The sequence below is a fragment of the Pantherophis guttatus genome, chromosome 5 (genome assembly GCF_059756535.1).
Source record: "Pantherophis guttatus breed Tessera chromosome 5, ASM5975653v1, whole genome shotgun sequence".
Classification (NCBI taxonomy): Eukaryota; Metazoa; Chordata; class Lepidosauria; order Squamata; family Colubridae; genus Pantherophis; species Pantherophis guttatus.
The window spans coordinates 9,225,864-9,241,829 of NC_142067.1; the positions used below are offsets into that span (position 1 = coordinate 9,225,864).

Sequence of the window (15,966 nt, forward strand, 5' to 3'; positions counted from 1 at the left end):
GACTGAAGTTGTTATGGAACATGTTTGTTTATGCTTTGTATAACAGCTTGTATGACTTCTAAATGTCCTGAGGTGGCTCAGTGGCTAAGACACTGAGTTTGTCGATCAGAAAGGTCAGCAGTTCGGCAGTTCGAATCCCTAGTAGAGGTCTCCTGCGTGAGCAGGGGGTTGGACCAGATGACTTCCAAGGTCCCTTCCAACTCTGTTACTGTTAATCATTGTCCTGTTCAGTTAATTCTGCTTACAATAGTTGACTTGATTACTTTGGTTTTCATGTTCAAAACAAATAGTTTCATCAGTAGCCATGACAAACATATATCCTTTTGACTGTATATTCCTGAGGGATGTGGTGGCTCAGTGGCTAAGATGCTGAGTTTGTTGATCAAAAGGTCAGCAGTTCAGCGGTTTGAATCCCTAGTGCCGCGTAACAGGATGAGCTCCCGTTACTTTTCCCAGCTTCTGCCAACCTAGCAGTTCGAAAACACATAAAAAATGCTAGTAGAAAAATAGGGGCCACCTTTGGTGGGAAGGTAACAGCGTTCCATGTGCCTTTGTAGTTTAGCCATGTCGGCCACATGGCCACGGAGACGTCTTTGGACAGCACTGGCTCTTCAGCTTTGAAAAGGAGATGAGCACCGCCCCCTAGAGTCGGGAACAACTAGCACATATATGCGAGGGGAACCTTTACCTTTACTTTATATATTCCTGATTAATTCTATCTGGGTACTTTTTTAGCATAAACGGGTGACAATGGAGTATGGGCCAATGGGACATCTATCTTAACAGCCTGCTCTGAAGGACTGGCTGACGATATGAGGACTGTCCCATGAATTCTTTCCTCTTTCAAGATTGTAGAAAGTTGCTATTGTTGACTCATCAATCTGTTGATCAAGATTTCTCCAAGACTTATTTATATAATGCAGAAGCTTGATGTGTAATGGCCATGGATTCATTTTTTCGGAGGGCAATTGAGAGCCACCTCTAAAAAGCAGTGGGCACATTCTGTGGGGAGAGGGCATCAAAATGCCTCTTGATTAGAGGAATAGGGAAACTGACCCTTGCACAACGGTCAGTCTGCCCCTTCAAAAGTGAAGCAGGTTCTAGTTGGTTGTCCATAAGTCTGGCCCAACATCTTAAAAGCTATAGAGCAGAGGGTGTCCAACCTTGGCAACTTTTAAGACTTTAGACTTCAATTCCCAGAATTCCCCAGCCAGCATGGGTGCTTTTGCGGTGGTGGGAGGAGGAGATCAACAGCAGAAGACTAGATACTGTCCCGCTTTTTTATAAGACTTGGGGAAAAATTTGTTCCAGCCTCATTTTCAAACCAGCCTTCCGTCCTGCCATGTGTTGTGCTCATTGCCACCTAAGATTTTAGTGTGGATGGACTGCGAAGAACATATTTCTGAATTCTGAACGTTAAATTCAGCTTCCTTCAATGTTGGCTTGGGATCAATGAAACCTTGCGGTTTCTTTCTTGACATGCTCGCATGGTCATTCTTGAGCATAGAACTCAAATTCATATGTGAAGTCGAGATTCATTGGAAGGTTTCACCAATGGCAGCAGGAGAGAATTCTTGCTTCAGTCTACCCCTCTCTTTAAAACAGAATATCAGAAGGCAAGATTTAAAAGCCAAGCTGTCACAATCATTTAGGACAGCCCTATCTTTATGTATGGAATAGGCAATCGTGAATAAAGATAAACACATAAGCATCTTTTAAAAAACTGATCAATGGTTTGCTGATGGAAGAATATAATTTGAATCCTATAGTGCGATGTCTTCTAACTTTTGTATCTGCAGTACTGTGTTGCTCAAAAATTTATGTACTTTTTTCAGCAGAACCAAACAATAAAAGAGTTTTGCCTGGCTATCCATCCATCTAATTTCTACACTGCCATCTCACCTGAGTGATTCAAGAGCAGCAAAAATGTAGTGGTCTTAGGCTTAATCTTGCATATCTGAATATTTCAAATAATTTATCCTCATTAATGAGACATACGCCAAACTGATTTCAGGAGAGGATGAAACTAGTACATTGAACAAGCATGAATAGGTAAGATAATTAACAGCTATGAAATTAATATTTCTGGCAGAATTTTAGATTTCTCATATTTTAGTCCACTTTTCTTCGTTTGTCGAGAGCCGAGGTGGCGCAGTGGTTAGAGTTGTAGTACTGCAGGCTACTTCAGCTGACTGCTAGCTCTGCAGTTCGGCAGTTCAAATCTCACCGGTTCAAAGCTGTCTCAGCTTTCCATCCTTCCGAAGTGGGTAAAATGAGGACCCAGATTGTTGGGGGCAATATGCTGACTCTAAACCGCTTAGAGAGTGCTGTAAAAGCAGTATGAAGCAGTATATAAGTCTAAGTGCTTTGCTATTGTCATATACAGTATGGGCAAGTTTCCATTTTCCGAGATAATTGTAACTGATTACAATTAATTTATTCATACCAAGCTGATGCATGACTGCCCTCACCTCGTTTCTATTGACAGAAAGTTTTGAAGTTTCAGTTTGTTAGCAACGATTAGCTTTATGTTAAGCACCATGTCCTGGCAAATAGATGGGGAAGAAATGGAGGTAGTGACAGATTTTATTTTCCTAGCCTCCAAGATCACCGCAGATGGGGACTGCAGCCAAGAAATTAAAAGACACTTGCTCCTGGGGAGGAAAGCTATGGCAAATCTAAAAAGCAGAGACATCACCCTGCCAACAAAAGTGCGTATAGTCAAGGCGATGGTTTTCCCAGTTGCAATGGATGGCTGTGAAAGTTGGACCATAAAAAAGGCTGAGTGCCAAAGAATTGAGGCCTTTGAACTCTGGTGCTGGAGAAGACTCCTGCGAGTCCCTTGGACTGCAAGGCGATCAAACCGGTCAGTCCTAGAGGAGGTCAACCCTGACTGCTCTTTAGAAGGCCAGATCCTGAAGAGGAAACTCAAATGCTTTGGCCACCTAATGAGAAGGAAGGACTCACTGGAGAAGAGCCTAATGCTGGGAATGATTGAGTGATTGGATGAATAGATATGATAAATAGATATAGAGAGGGAGGTATGATACTGTAGATATAGATGATAGGATGTTAAATAGAGATACTGTAGATAGATAGATAGATAGATAGATAGATAGATAGATAGATAGACAGACAGACAGACAGACAGACAGACAGACAGACAGACAGACAGATAGATACATAGATACATAGATACATAGATAGAGTGGTGGGATTCAGCCACTTCGCACCACTTCGGGAGAACTGGTTATTAACCTTCTGAACAGTTTGGTAAACTGGTTGTTGGAAGAAGTCATTACGGCAGAGAACTGGTTGTTAAATTACATGAATCCCGCCACTGGATAGATAGATAGATAGATAGATAGATAGATAGATAGATAGATAGATAGATAGATAGATAAATAGATAGATAGATGGATGGATGGATGGATGGATGGATGGATGGATGGGAGGGAGGGAGGGAGGGAGATGATAGACAGATAGATAGCAGAAGGGGACAACCAGTAGCAAGGTGAAGAGACTGCTTTGGAAGATGTGAAGGACGAACTTAGGAACAGATCACTCTGGAGAACCTCTATGTATGTGGTCGCTAAGAGTCGAAACGACCTGTTAGCTCATAATCAAAAGAAAGAATCAAACAAACAAACAAACAAACAAACAAACAAACAAACAAACAAACAGGCTGTTTTAGTATCAGTCCTCCTTTGATCATGTCCTTGTTGCTTTGTGGACCAACTTTTTTTTTGTTTTTCATCCCATGATCCACCCTTGAAGAGACCGACTCTAAAAGAGGCTGGAGGCTTCTAAATCGAACGGCCAATTCAGCACAAAAGCCGGGCGAGGAATCCTCCATTGTGACGTCACTCCTGGTAACCAGTGGAGGGAGACGCGCGTCCTAGCGACGAGCCCCGCCCCTCCCTTCCATCAGCCCCGCCCCCCCCCCAGCGCTGGGAAATGCCCTGCGCTTCGCAGAGTTTCTCTCGCTCTTCGCCCTTCTCTCCTTCCAGGCGCCGAGTTTCGCTCCTTGCATTGATGGGGAGGAGGAGGAGGAGGAGGAGAGCAAGAGAAGGGGAATGGGGCGAGCTCGCTAAGGCCGGGCTTTAAAAAATAAAAATAAAAAAAAAATCAAGTCGACCAGGAGGACGAAGACTTCAGAAGAAATGTTGACAGCAACTTTTCCCACCCGGCATTAAAAGGATCAGCTTCGGTGCCTCCATCCCCCGCGTGGCTTTTTTCACTTCGTTAAGATAAATTGGGCCGAGGATGCAAACAATGTTGGACACGATCCAAAATGCAATCACACAGGCGGGCAAGAACCTCTTCATAACCCTGCCCAAGCTCACTTCCGAAGGTAAAGTTCATTTAATTGTTGCACTAATATATATGTATGTATGTATGTATGTATGTATGTATGTATGTATGTATGTATGTATAGATAGATATAGATATAGATAATAGATAATAGATAATAGATAATAGATAAAAGATAGATAGATACAGATATAGATATAGATAGATATAGATAGATCATAGATAGATTATAAATAGATAGATATAGATAAATAGATAGAGATAGAGATATAGATAGATAGATAATAGATTATATAGATATAGATATAGATAGATAGATAATAGATAGATGTAGATATAGATATAGATAGATATAGAGATAGAGATATAGATATAGATGTGTAGATATAGATATAGATAGATAGATATAGATAGATAGATAATAGATTATAGATAGATAGATAGAGATAGATAGAGATAGATAGAGATATAGATAGATGATAGATATAGATATAAATATAGATATAGATAGATAGATAATAGATAGATTATATATATAGAGATAGATAAATAGATATAGATTTGTTTTCTTTTCTTTTCGTAGGCCTTTATGTGTATTTCTCTTTAGCCAGGTTCTTCCTACGTAAACCAAGATTTTTATGCAGCCCTAGTTCAGTGAAATCCCAATCCACTAGTTTCTAAGCTTTTTTTTTTTCCAGCAGCCAGCAAGCACCCATTAGTCTCTGGCTGCTGGAAAACTAGAAACTAGTGGATTGGGATTTCACTGAACTAGGGCTGCATAAAAATCTTGGTTTACGTAGGAAGAACCTGGCTAAAGAGAAATATATAGATAGATAGATAGATAGATAGATAGATAGATAGATAGATATAGATATAGATATAGATATATAGATATGCATATTCTTTCTAGCCAGGTTTTACCTACGTAAACTAAGTTGTTCTACAGCCCTGGTTCTGTGAAATCTCATTCACAAGTTTCTGGGCCTTTTTTACCTACGTAAACTAAGTTGTTCTACAAACCTGGCTAGAAAGAATATGCACATAAAAGCCTACGAAAAAGGAAAAAAGACACATTGTACCTTTACAGGGAGGATATCTGAGAAGTGGGTGTGGCTCACTGATGACGCCTTAATAGGCAGAAATAGCTATCTGAGTCTCCCAGAGAGCAACACAGAGTTGCAGTCTGTCAGCAGAAAAAAGGCCCAGAAACTTGTGAATGAGATTTCACAGAACCAGGGCTGTAGAACAACTTAGTTTACGTAGGTAAAACCTGGCTAGAAAGAATATGCACATAAAAGCCTACGAAAAAGGAAAAAAGACATATATAGATATATTTATATATCTAGATAGCTAGATAGCTAGATAGCTAGATAATATATATATAGATAGATAGATAGATAGATAGATAGATAGATAGATAGATAGATAGATATAGATAATAATAGATAGATATAGATATAGATAGATATATAGATATAATAGATATAGATATAGATATAGATATAGATGGGATCTGAATGCTTTGTCTGGGTATATCTGTAAAAAAAAAACCCTAGTTTTTAAAAACTCTCGGTGTTGGAATACGACAGGAAGTTTCCGAGAATATGACATGGAAATAAGTATTCTTTCAGGCAAAACATGGCCCAGTTAAGCCAAGGTGGTGGATGAGGTTTGCTCTTTTTTCAAAATCTAATAATTGGATAATTACCAATTATGGTGTTATTATTGGTATTAGTATTATGGGTGCTATTATTCTTTTATGAAGCTTATTCAAATATTTACCTACTTATTATTACTGTATCTCTTCTGCTAAGTTTAATTTTGTTAATTTCTTTTTTTTTTATGTTTTATTTTTATTTATATAACATTCAATTTCCACCAAACAGTGTGTATTCTGGGTACAATTATGTTTAAATAGTCATATTATACATCCTTGTTGCGATAGGTCATCACCATCATATTAATAATATAATAACATAATAGTATAATAACATTAATACTTAACATTTAGCATCCTCTTCTTTAACAACTATCCTCTATACCATTTTCTCCACTTATATCTCCTCCTTTCTAACGTCTGTTTCTGTTATCTAGCCATTGATAGAATATGTCCCATATCAAAAAATATTCTGTTTCTTTATCCTTAATAATTTTGTTAATTTCTCTCTCCTCTTTCAGTACCCTGAAAGAGACGGAACTCAAGAGAATTTGCCTTAGTTTATCACTAGATGGCAGCAGCAAGCTATTTTGGCTGCTCTCAAAAAAAGCTAAGCAGGGTCAGTCCTGGATAATATTGGGTGGGAGACAACAGGGAGATTTCAGGGCTGTAAAATTAGACTGCAGGGAGATAAAGGCCATTCCGCAAAGAGGACAGTGATGTGTTTGCTTCTCGGTAGACAGCTGCACGCCATACTTATCAGGAGTTGAGCTTGATTTGAAGGAGGGCTTATATATTTTTTATTTATTTTGTTTATTTGTATCCAGCCTTTATTATCTTTACAAATAACTGAAGGAGGTGAACATATCTGGCACACCTTCCTCCTCCCATTTTCCTCAACCCTGTGAGGTGCGGTGGGCTGAGAGAGAGAGAGGGATTGGCCCAAAGTCACCCATTGGCTTTCATGGCTAAGGCGGGACTAGAATTCACAGATTCTCAGTGATTGGCCCAAAGTCACCCATCAGCTTTCATGGCTAAGGTGGGACTAGAATTCACAGGTTCCCGGTGATTGGCCCAAAGTCACCCATTAGCTTTCATGGCTAAGACGGGACTAGAATTCACAGGTTCCCAGTGATTGGCCCAAAGTCACCCATCGGTTTTCATGGCTAAGGTGGGACTAGAATTCATAGATTCCTGGTGATTGGTCCAAAGTCACCCATTGACTTTCATGGCTAAGGCGGGACTAGAATTCACAGGTTCCTGGTGATTGGCCCAAAGTTACCCAGCTGGCTTTCATGCCTAAGGCGGGACTTGAACTCTCAGTCTCCTGCTTTCTAGCCTGGTGCCTTAACCGCTATTCCAAACTGTCTCCATTGGGTTAATTGGCACCTTGGTTGCAATCCCAAAACATCTGGAGCACCCCTCGAACACCATCAGCCTTGACAAAATCCACATCAACCAATTGACAAAAGGTAGCTTTACCTGGAACAGCTTATACTCTGCAGTGATGCCTTTGACACCATCAAATAAGATCTACCTGCCTCAGGTCGTCGGGGAAGGAGTCATCGGGCGGATAAAAAGGCCAGATCCAGTTTAAAGATCTGGCTGACTCTGCAATGAACCCTAATCATCATCATAATTGGAGAAAGTAATAAAATACGAAGGCCTGCAAAATAGAAGACCAATAACTGCATCCTCCACTTCCAATTAGCCTGACTAGGTGGCTCAGTGGCTAAGACACTGAGCTTGCCGATCAGAAAGGTCGGCAGTTCGGCGGTTCGAATCCCCTAGTACAGGTCTCCTGCATGAGTAGGGGGTTGGACTAGATGACCTCCTTTTCAACTCTGTTACTGTTATATGTAACTAGCAAAAGAGAGCAAAGATAGTATCAATCAGAGGTGGGTTTCACCAGTTCTGGAGAACTGGTAGTGGAAATTTTGAGTAGTCCGGAGAACTGATATATACCACCTCTGACTGGCCCCGCCCCCATCTATTCTCTACCTCCCGAGTCCCAGCTGATCGGCAGGAAATGGGGATTTTGCAATAACCTTCCCCTGGAGTAGGGAGGGAATGGAGATTTTACAGTATCCTTCCCCTGGAGTGGGGTGGGAATGGAGATTTTACAGTATCCTTCCCCTGCCATGCCCACCAAGTCACGCCCACCAAGCCATGCCATGCCCACCAAGCCACGCCCACAGAACCGGTAGTAAAAAAATTTGAAACCCACCACTGGTATCAATTGTGATAGGCGCCTTGGGTACAATCCAGGGGTGAAATCCAGCAGATTCCGACAGGTTCTGGAGAACCAGTAGCGGGAATTTTGAGTAGTTCGGAGAACCGGCAAATACCACCTCTGGCTGGCCCCAAAGTGGGGTGGGAATGGGGATTTTGCAGTATCCTTCCCCTGGAGTGGGGTGGGATTGGAGATTTTGCAGTATCCTTCCCCTGCCACACCCACCAAGCCATACCACGCCCACCAAGCCATACCACGCCCACAGAACCGGTAGTAAAGAAATTTGGATTTCACCACTGTTGCAATCCCAAAACAACTGGAGCACCACTTGAACAGTATCGGCATTGACAAAAATCACCACCGGTCAATTGCAAAACATAGATTTACTCAGAAGAGCTTACCTCCTGTGAGGATTGCAAGGGCTGTTTTTTCAGGTTCAGTCCCTGCTATGTGGAACAGTCTCCTTGTGTAGTTGCGATTGTTCCCACATGATTGACCATCTGGAAACTTAAATACCAAATTGTTTCATAGAGTCGGTGGTGATTGAGAAGACACCAGTGAAAAAACTGGTTGATCGCTGCGTTTTTTTAATGCTGTTTTTGCCATGAATATTGTATTGAGTTGTCATTAGGTATACAGGTAGTTCTGAACTTACAACAGTCCATTTAGTGACTGTTCAAAGTTACAACGGCACTGAAGGAAGTGACTTATGATCATTTTTCACACTTATGAAGGTTGCAGGATTCCCCATAGTCACGTGATCAAAATTCGAATGCTTGGCAATTGACTTGTATTTATGACGGTTGTAAAGTCCTGGGATCATGTGATTACCTATTGTGACCTTCTGACAAGCACAGTCAATGGGGAAGCCGGATTCACTTAACAACTTAGGGCAGTGACTCACTTAACAACCGTGGCAAGAAAAGTTGTAAACGGGGGCAAAACTCAGTTAACAACTGTCTTGCTTAACAACAGAAATTTTGGGCTCAACTGTGGTTATTAGTCAAGGACCACCTGTACTTATATAAACCATCAAGAGTCTGACTGATTGTCATGAATGTAAATCAAATCTATCCAGCAATAAATCAGTTCAGTGAACTTCTACCTAAAACCTAAGAGATTCTTCCTCTTTTTAGAATTGTGTAAAAAGTGTGTTCAAAAATATGTGTGCTTTACGTTTCAGATGTTGTTAATATTTGGGACACCGTTTCTGAGTTTGTTGAGAAGCAACTATCGATGAATAAGGTAGGACTTTTTGTCAATTTTTCTACTTACATTCTTCAAATCTAGGTACCGTATTCATTACTTTTAGTTATAGGTAAAGGTAAAGGTTCTCCTCACACATACGTGCTAGTTGTTCCTGACTCTAGGGGGCGGTGCTCATCTCCGTTTCAAAGCCGAAGAGCCAGCGCTGTCTGAGGACGTCTCCGTGATCATGTGGCCAGCATGACTAAATGCCAAAGGCGCACAGAACGCTGTTCCCTTCCCACCAAAGGTGGTCCCTATTTTTCTACTTGCATTTTTTACGTGTTTTCGAACTGCTAGGTTGGCAGAAGCTGGGACAAGTAACGGGAGCTCACCCCGTTACGCGGCACTAGGGATTTGAACCGCTGAACTGCCGACCTTTCGTTTGACAAGCTTAGCGTCTTAGCCACTGAGCCACCGTACCCCTTACTTTTAGTTATATCCTGCCTTTATTATCTTTTACAATTAACTCAAGGCGGCAAACGTATCCAACATAACTTCTTCCTCCTATTTTCCCCACAACAACAGCCCTGTAAGGAAGGCTGGCTGAGAGAGGGTGCCTCAAAAGTCACTGGTTAGTTTTCATGGCTAAGGTGGGCTTGAATTCATGGTCTCTTGTTTTCTAGACTGGTGCCTTAACCAAGACTCCAGACTTTGTGGGCGTGACATTTAAAAAAAAAATGTATAGGAAGATAACTCTCTTTTGTTGATAAGGTTAGGTGGTGAGGAATTCCATAGTCAGAGTTAACTGTGATTGTCTTCCTTGGGAAAGAGGCATGACTAGAGACCAGCAGGAAGCCTCATGTGTCTTCAAACCAGGCATATGACCACCAATTAAAGACAGACTTGGCATTAAAACTCATCTATTTCTCTATTTTTCCTTCCTTCCTTCCTTCCTTCCTTCCTTCCTTCCTTCCTTCCTTCCTTCCTTCCTTCCTTCCTTCCCTCCCTCCCTCACTCCCTCACTCCCTCCCTCCCTCCGGCTATCAGATCCATACTTGCAAAAATATGGACTAACAGTAGATGTCAACAAATAGTTTTCAGTAACTCTTTGCTACCATCTATTGGTCATTTATAATATTGCAGCTTCTTTTTCTTCCTTCCTCCCTCCCCCCCCGAAAGGACAGTCCTTCCTTCCTTCCTTCCTTCCTTCCTTCCTTCCTTCCTTCCTTCCTTCCTTCCTTCCTTCCTTCCTTCCTTCCTTCCTTCCCTCCCTCCCTCCCTTCAGAAAGGACAATTCTTTCTTTCTTTCTTTCTTTCTTTCCTTCTTTCTTTCTTTCTTTCTTTCTTTCTTTCTTTCTTTCTTTCTTTCTTTCTTTCTTTCTTTCTTTCTTTCTTTCTTTCTTTCTTTCCCACACACATTTTAAGATCTTCTCTCAGTTAAAAGATAAGGGGTTAAGACACAGACCATGTTAAATCAAAGGCTTGCTTAGTTCATCCATCAGAGGTCTCATCATTCAGAGCAATCAAGAATTTTTTTCTTAAAAATATTTCACTTCTATTCAGATTCATCAAGGACTCGGCTTGTGCTACAGTATTAAAAAAAATCGTTTGTTCTAACTCTGATTCAGTTAAGATCAAGCCTTCCAATTCTCTCTTTCTCTTTGCTTGTCTGCCTGCCTCCCTAATGTTACGTTTTCTCTACATTTTCACAACAGATTAGTGCAGAGGTGGTTTTCAGCAGGTTCTGAACAGTTCTGGAGAACTGGTAGTGGAAATTTTGAGTAGTTCGGAGAACCGGTAGTAAAAATTCTGACTGGCTCCTCCCCCATCTATTCTCTACCTCCCAAGTCCCAGCTGATCAGGAGGAAATGGGGATTTTGCAATCCTTCCCCTGGATTGGGGTGGGAATGGAGATTTTGCAGTATCCTTCCCCTGGAGTGGGGTGGGAATGGAGATTTTGCAGTATCCTTTCCCTGGATTGGAGTGGGAATGGAGATTTTGCAGTATCCTTCCCCTGGAGTGGGGTGGGAATGGAAATTTTGCAGTATCCTTCCCCTGGAGTGGGGTGGGAATGGAGATTTTACCATATCTTTCCCCTGCCACGCCCACCAAGCCATGCCCACCAGGCCACACCCACAGGACCGGTAGTAAAAAATTTTGAAACCCACCACTGGACTAGAGTTCATATCCAGTGGTGTCAGTCAGCTGGTTTGGATCAGTTCAGGCGAACCAGTAGTGGCAACCTGTGCCGTCTTATTTAGCCATGTTTTCTAAGCCATGCACATGTTTGCAAACCGCGTGAGCGAGCAAAGTGCATGCGCGGAAGGCCACGTGCACGCACACGCTCACATTTTCAGTGCACGTTGAACCGGTGGTAAAATTATGTGAAACCCACTTCTGTTCATATCCTTATTTTGCTGATGTTTGTAGAGGACAACACTGGTGGTGCTGAGTTACATTTGTGCCTAATAATAAGATACATATTCTGACTCTTCAGCTTGTACTGTACAGATAGGCCTCAACATACAACCATTCATTTAGTGACCATTTGAAGTTACAAAAGCGCTGACTTATGACGGTTTTTACACTTACAACCATTGCCGCATCCCCATGGTCACATGATCAAAATTGGGGGACTTGGCAACTGGCTTTATGGCAGTTAATCACGTCCTGGGGTCACATGATCACCATTTGTAACCTTCCCAGATGGCTTCCGACAAGAAAACCAACGGGAAAGCCAGAATAACTGCAGAGATTCACTTAACAACGTCGGTGATTTGCTTAACAACTGTGGCAAGAAAGGTCATAAAATGGGACAAAACTGCCTTAATAGTTGTCTTGCTTTGCAGCTGAAATTTTGGGCTCAATTGTTGTCGTAATTCAAGGACTACCCATAATGTAGGTTGGGACTCGGGAGCCTTCACCCTGTTGCTGTTCCAGCTCTTACTTAGGGCTCCTTCTTTTGCAGGGTGTCCAAATTCCTGGCCTTGGGACATTCTCCTTTCTTAGAGAGAAACTGCACGTTGGCACCAACAAATGCGTCCTCCTTCAGCGGCCTGTCTTCCTTCTATCGGAGAAACTCGCCCAGATCCATGGACTAAAATTCAACAAAATACGCATTCCGGGTGAGAAATTCAGTTTCAAGGTTTTCCTCTTCCTTCAAATGTAAATCTTCAAATCTCTTCAAAGAAAAAACCAGAAAGTCCAGTGGCCTCTTGAAAAAGGACCTTTGGGACAACCATGACCTGGATGACTGAGAATCTCCATAGGCATTCAAATCAAACCCTTTATACAATCCAGTTACCCACCAAACAACATAAATCATTTTAAAAGACTTATTTATTTTATCAGACTGTCGTCTAGGTTATGGCTCCTGTTTCTGTCTCCCAAGGACATTCCTGCATACCATTACAGTTATTGATTGACTGGATCCCTATGGGCTCTAGGTGTCTGTAACGATATTTAAATTTAGTAGCTGAAACAGTGGAGTGGTATGATGAGTCAGAACACGCAGTTGTTTTGTTGGAGAGAAAGAGCTGGCTCCGGTGTGAGGCAATCTATGCTGTGATTGGTTGCTGTGGGTTAAAGGGGGACTGTCCTTGTTTCCCGCCTTTTTCTCCTGTGTGCTCTGTAATTTACCTCACGATGATTTTCCTGTGAGGATTTACCTCACAATGCTTCTGTTTGCCTTGACTATCTTGACTGACATAAATATAGCTGTAAATGTATTTATTTATATAAAACTACTACAAGTTCGTGTCAGAGTCTGTGACTTCATTTGGACACCTGCTGCGCAATTCCCTGACACCTAGAGCCCCTATGGAGATTCTCAGTCATCCAGGTCATAGTTGCCTCAAATTTGTTTTTTCAAAAGGCAGCTAGACTGGGTTTTTATTTTGAGGAACAAGAAGAAGACCTTTCGCTCCTCATCCAAGATGCCTCATCCGTGGTGATGGTGGAGGGATGGAAGGATAGGTATCCTCACAATGGATGAAGCTTCTTGGATGGGAAGTGAAACGTCGTTTTCTTGTTCCTCAAAAAATAGTCCAGTTGCCTTGGAAACAAAACCACACCTTTGACACAGGCCCCTAGACTGCTTACATCTTGGTTCCAGAACTACTCCTGGATCATCCTCCAACATCAAGCGTGGTGTTGGTATATTTATGATGTCAGTTGCTGAAGTATTAAGAGGGTTTCAAGATATCTTCCTGCCTGAGTCAAGAGCAAGATTCTGTCACGGTTCCATATCCAGAAGGTGTCTAGACTAAGACTACCTGGGAGAATTGTGTGAATGAATGAATAATGTTATTGTCTACAAAGATTCAAAATCATCCAGGTCATGATTGTCCCAAAGATGCTTTTCCAAAAGGCAAGTGGACTTTCTTAGGTTTTTTTCCCCCTTGAAAATGTTTTCCTTCCCATCCAAGAAGTTTCATCGGTTCTGAAAAAACCCTGAAGAAGCTTCTTGGATGAGAAGGGAAACGTTTTTGAGGGGAAAAAAAAACCCCAAGAAAGTCCACCCGCCCTTCGGAAAAGAACCTTTGGGACAACATATTCTGCTAACATGTTGCCTGTATGTTAACAAGGAGCCGTGGTTGCGCAAGTGGTTAGAATGCAGCATTGCAGGCTAACTCTGCCTACAGTCTGGAGTTCGATCCTATGGGCTCGAGGTTCACTCAGGCTTCCATCCCTCCGAGGTCTGTAAAATGAGGACTCAGATTGTTGGGGGCAATAGGCTGACATTATAAATCATTCAGAGTGTGCTGTAAAGCATTATAGAGTGATATAGAAGTCTAAGTTAAGGGTGTCAAACTGGCGGCTCGTGGCCCGGATGCATCAAGTGCAGGCCCCGCCCACCCCAGATCCACGAAGGGGAAAAATGTCACAAAAAGTCATGTGGCGGCAACGTGACGCGGTGAGTTTGATACCTGTGGTCTAAGTGCTATTGCCATGATATCAGCTTACCTGTAGAGCATTTCTCCTTTCTATACTTTCCTAGGTGATATCCCAGTTGTCCAGCTGAATTTCATTGTGTTGTCCCTGGACAGCCCCTTCAACAGGGAGATGGTAGAAGGATGTGTCCGGGAGACCCTCATGTCTTTCTCGAGGTCCATTGCCACCAAACAGACGGTCGAGTTCACTTTCAAAGGGATTGGCGTCCTGATTGTCCGAGATAACAAGGTGAAAATGAAGTTTTATAAAGATTTTCTTCACACCATGGATGGAAGTGGGACACTCTTAAAAGCCCTGACAAATGTAAGTTGGTTCGGCATTCATTATGTTCTAAGTAAGACTAGATGGCCTATCTTAATAAAAACCTGCTAATGATAAATTCAACATGACAATGGAACCAAAATGACTAAATGATAAGTTCAAGCAAATCAGGACCACTATCAATCTGAGATGCCTGTACTGTGTATCTGTGTATAATATATATATCAGTGGTGGGTTGCCCCCGGTTCGCACCAGTTCTATAGAACCGGTAGTAAAACCGGTGGGAGGCTCCGCCCACTGATCCCGACGTCATCAAAATGCTTCTGTGCTTGTGCAGAAGAGCGTGTGCGCGCACGAGTGAAGCAAGCACGCGCGTGCTGCCCCGTTGCGAACCGGTAGTAAAGGTAAGTAGAACCCATCCCTGACCTCTGACTGGCCCCGCCCCCATCTATTCTCTGCCTCCCGAGTCCCAGTTGATCGGGAGGAAATGGAGATTTTACAGTATCCTTCCCCTGCCACCCCCACCAGGCCACGCCCACAGAACTGGTAGTAAGAAAATTTGAATCCCACCACTGATATATATATATATCTATGATATATATATATATATATATATATATATATATATATATATACACACACACACACTGTATATACAATATTATATATGGGGTGGGTTCCACTTACCTTTACTACCGGTTCATTCATACACACACACACACACACACACACACACACACACACACACACACACACACACACACACACACATAATTACAAATATAAAATTAATGAAATTAACATAGCATGTTTGTTATGTTTACAAATACCATGTTAGATTTTTTTCTCAGCTGCCATGTATATTTATTTTTCTATTATATTGTAATTGTTTTCAATAGTTTTAGACTTGTTTGCTACCTAGACTCACATGCCTGAGATAGGTAGCCATAAAAATTAAATACAGTAGTGGCCAAAATTGTGGAAATCTTTTGGGAAAAGTGTATTTTCTAAAACTAGCTAATAACACCACTTTTTTTTGGAACTAGTATCATAAAATTATATATCAGTGGAGAGATAATTTAATCAAGAATGTAATGCACTAACTTTTAGGAAGGATTTGCTATTAGAAGAGTAGTTACAGGATAAAGAAGAAAAGTGAAATGCATAGAAAAAACGAAATATACAAAAATGATCACCATAGAAAAAACATGATATACAAAAATGATCACTATGTCAGTTAATACTTAGTTGGGTAATCTTTTAGCATGAATGATGGCTTTACAACGTCTTCCCATGGAGTGACCCAAGTCTTTTAATTCTGCAGCTGTTACTATGTGAAATCAAGATTGAATGATGGCTT

General features: G+C 41.7%; 1 protein-coding gene across 2 annotated transcripts in view; it reads left to right on the plus strand.

Annotated features, from left to right (window-relative positions):
- The first annotated feature begins 3,730 nt into the window (after positions 1-3,730).
- CCDC81 (coiled-coil domain containing 81) overlaps positions 3,731-15,966 on the plus strand; it is a 38,643-nt gene continuing 26,407 nt past the window's right edge. Inside the window, exons 1-4 of one of the 2 annotated variants that reach the window (XM_034407125.3) lie at positions 3,731-4,354; positions 9,388-9,449; positions 12,361-12,517; positions 14,392-14,648. In XM_034407125.3, the coding sequence (XP_034263016.1) occupies positions 4,267-4,354; positions 9,388-9,449; positions 12,361-12,517; positions 14,392-14,648 (564 nt within the window). In that variant the 5' untranslated portion in view covers positions 3,731-4,266. The remainder of the gene's footprint in view (positions 4,355-9,387; positions 9,450-12,360; positions 12,518-14,391; positions 14,649-15,966) is intronic. The other variant, XM_087895851.1, reaches the window with a different exon arrangement.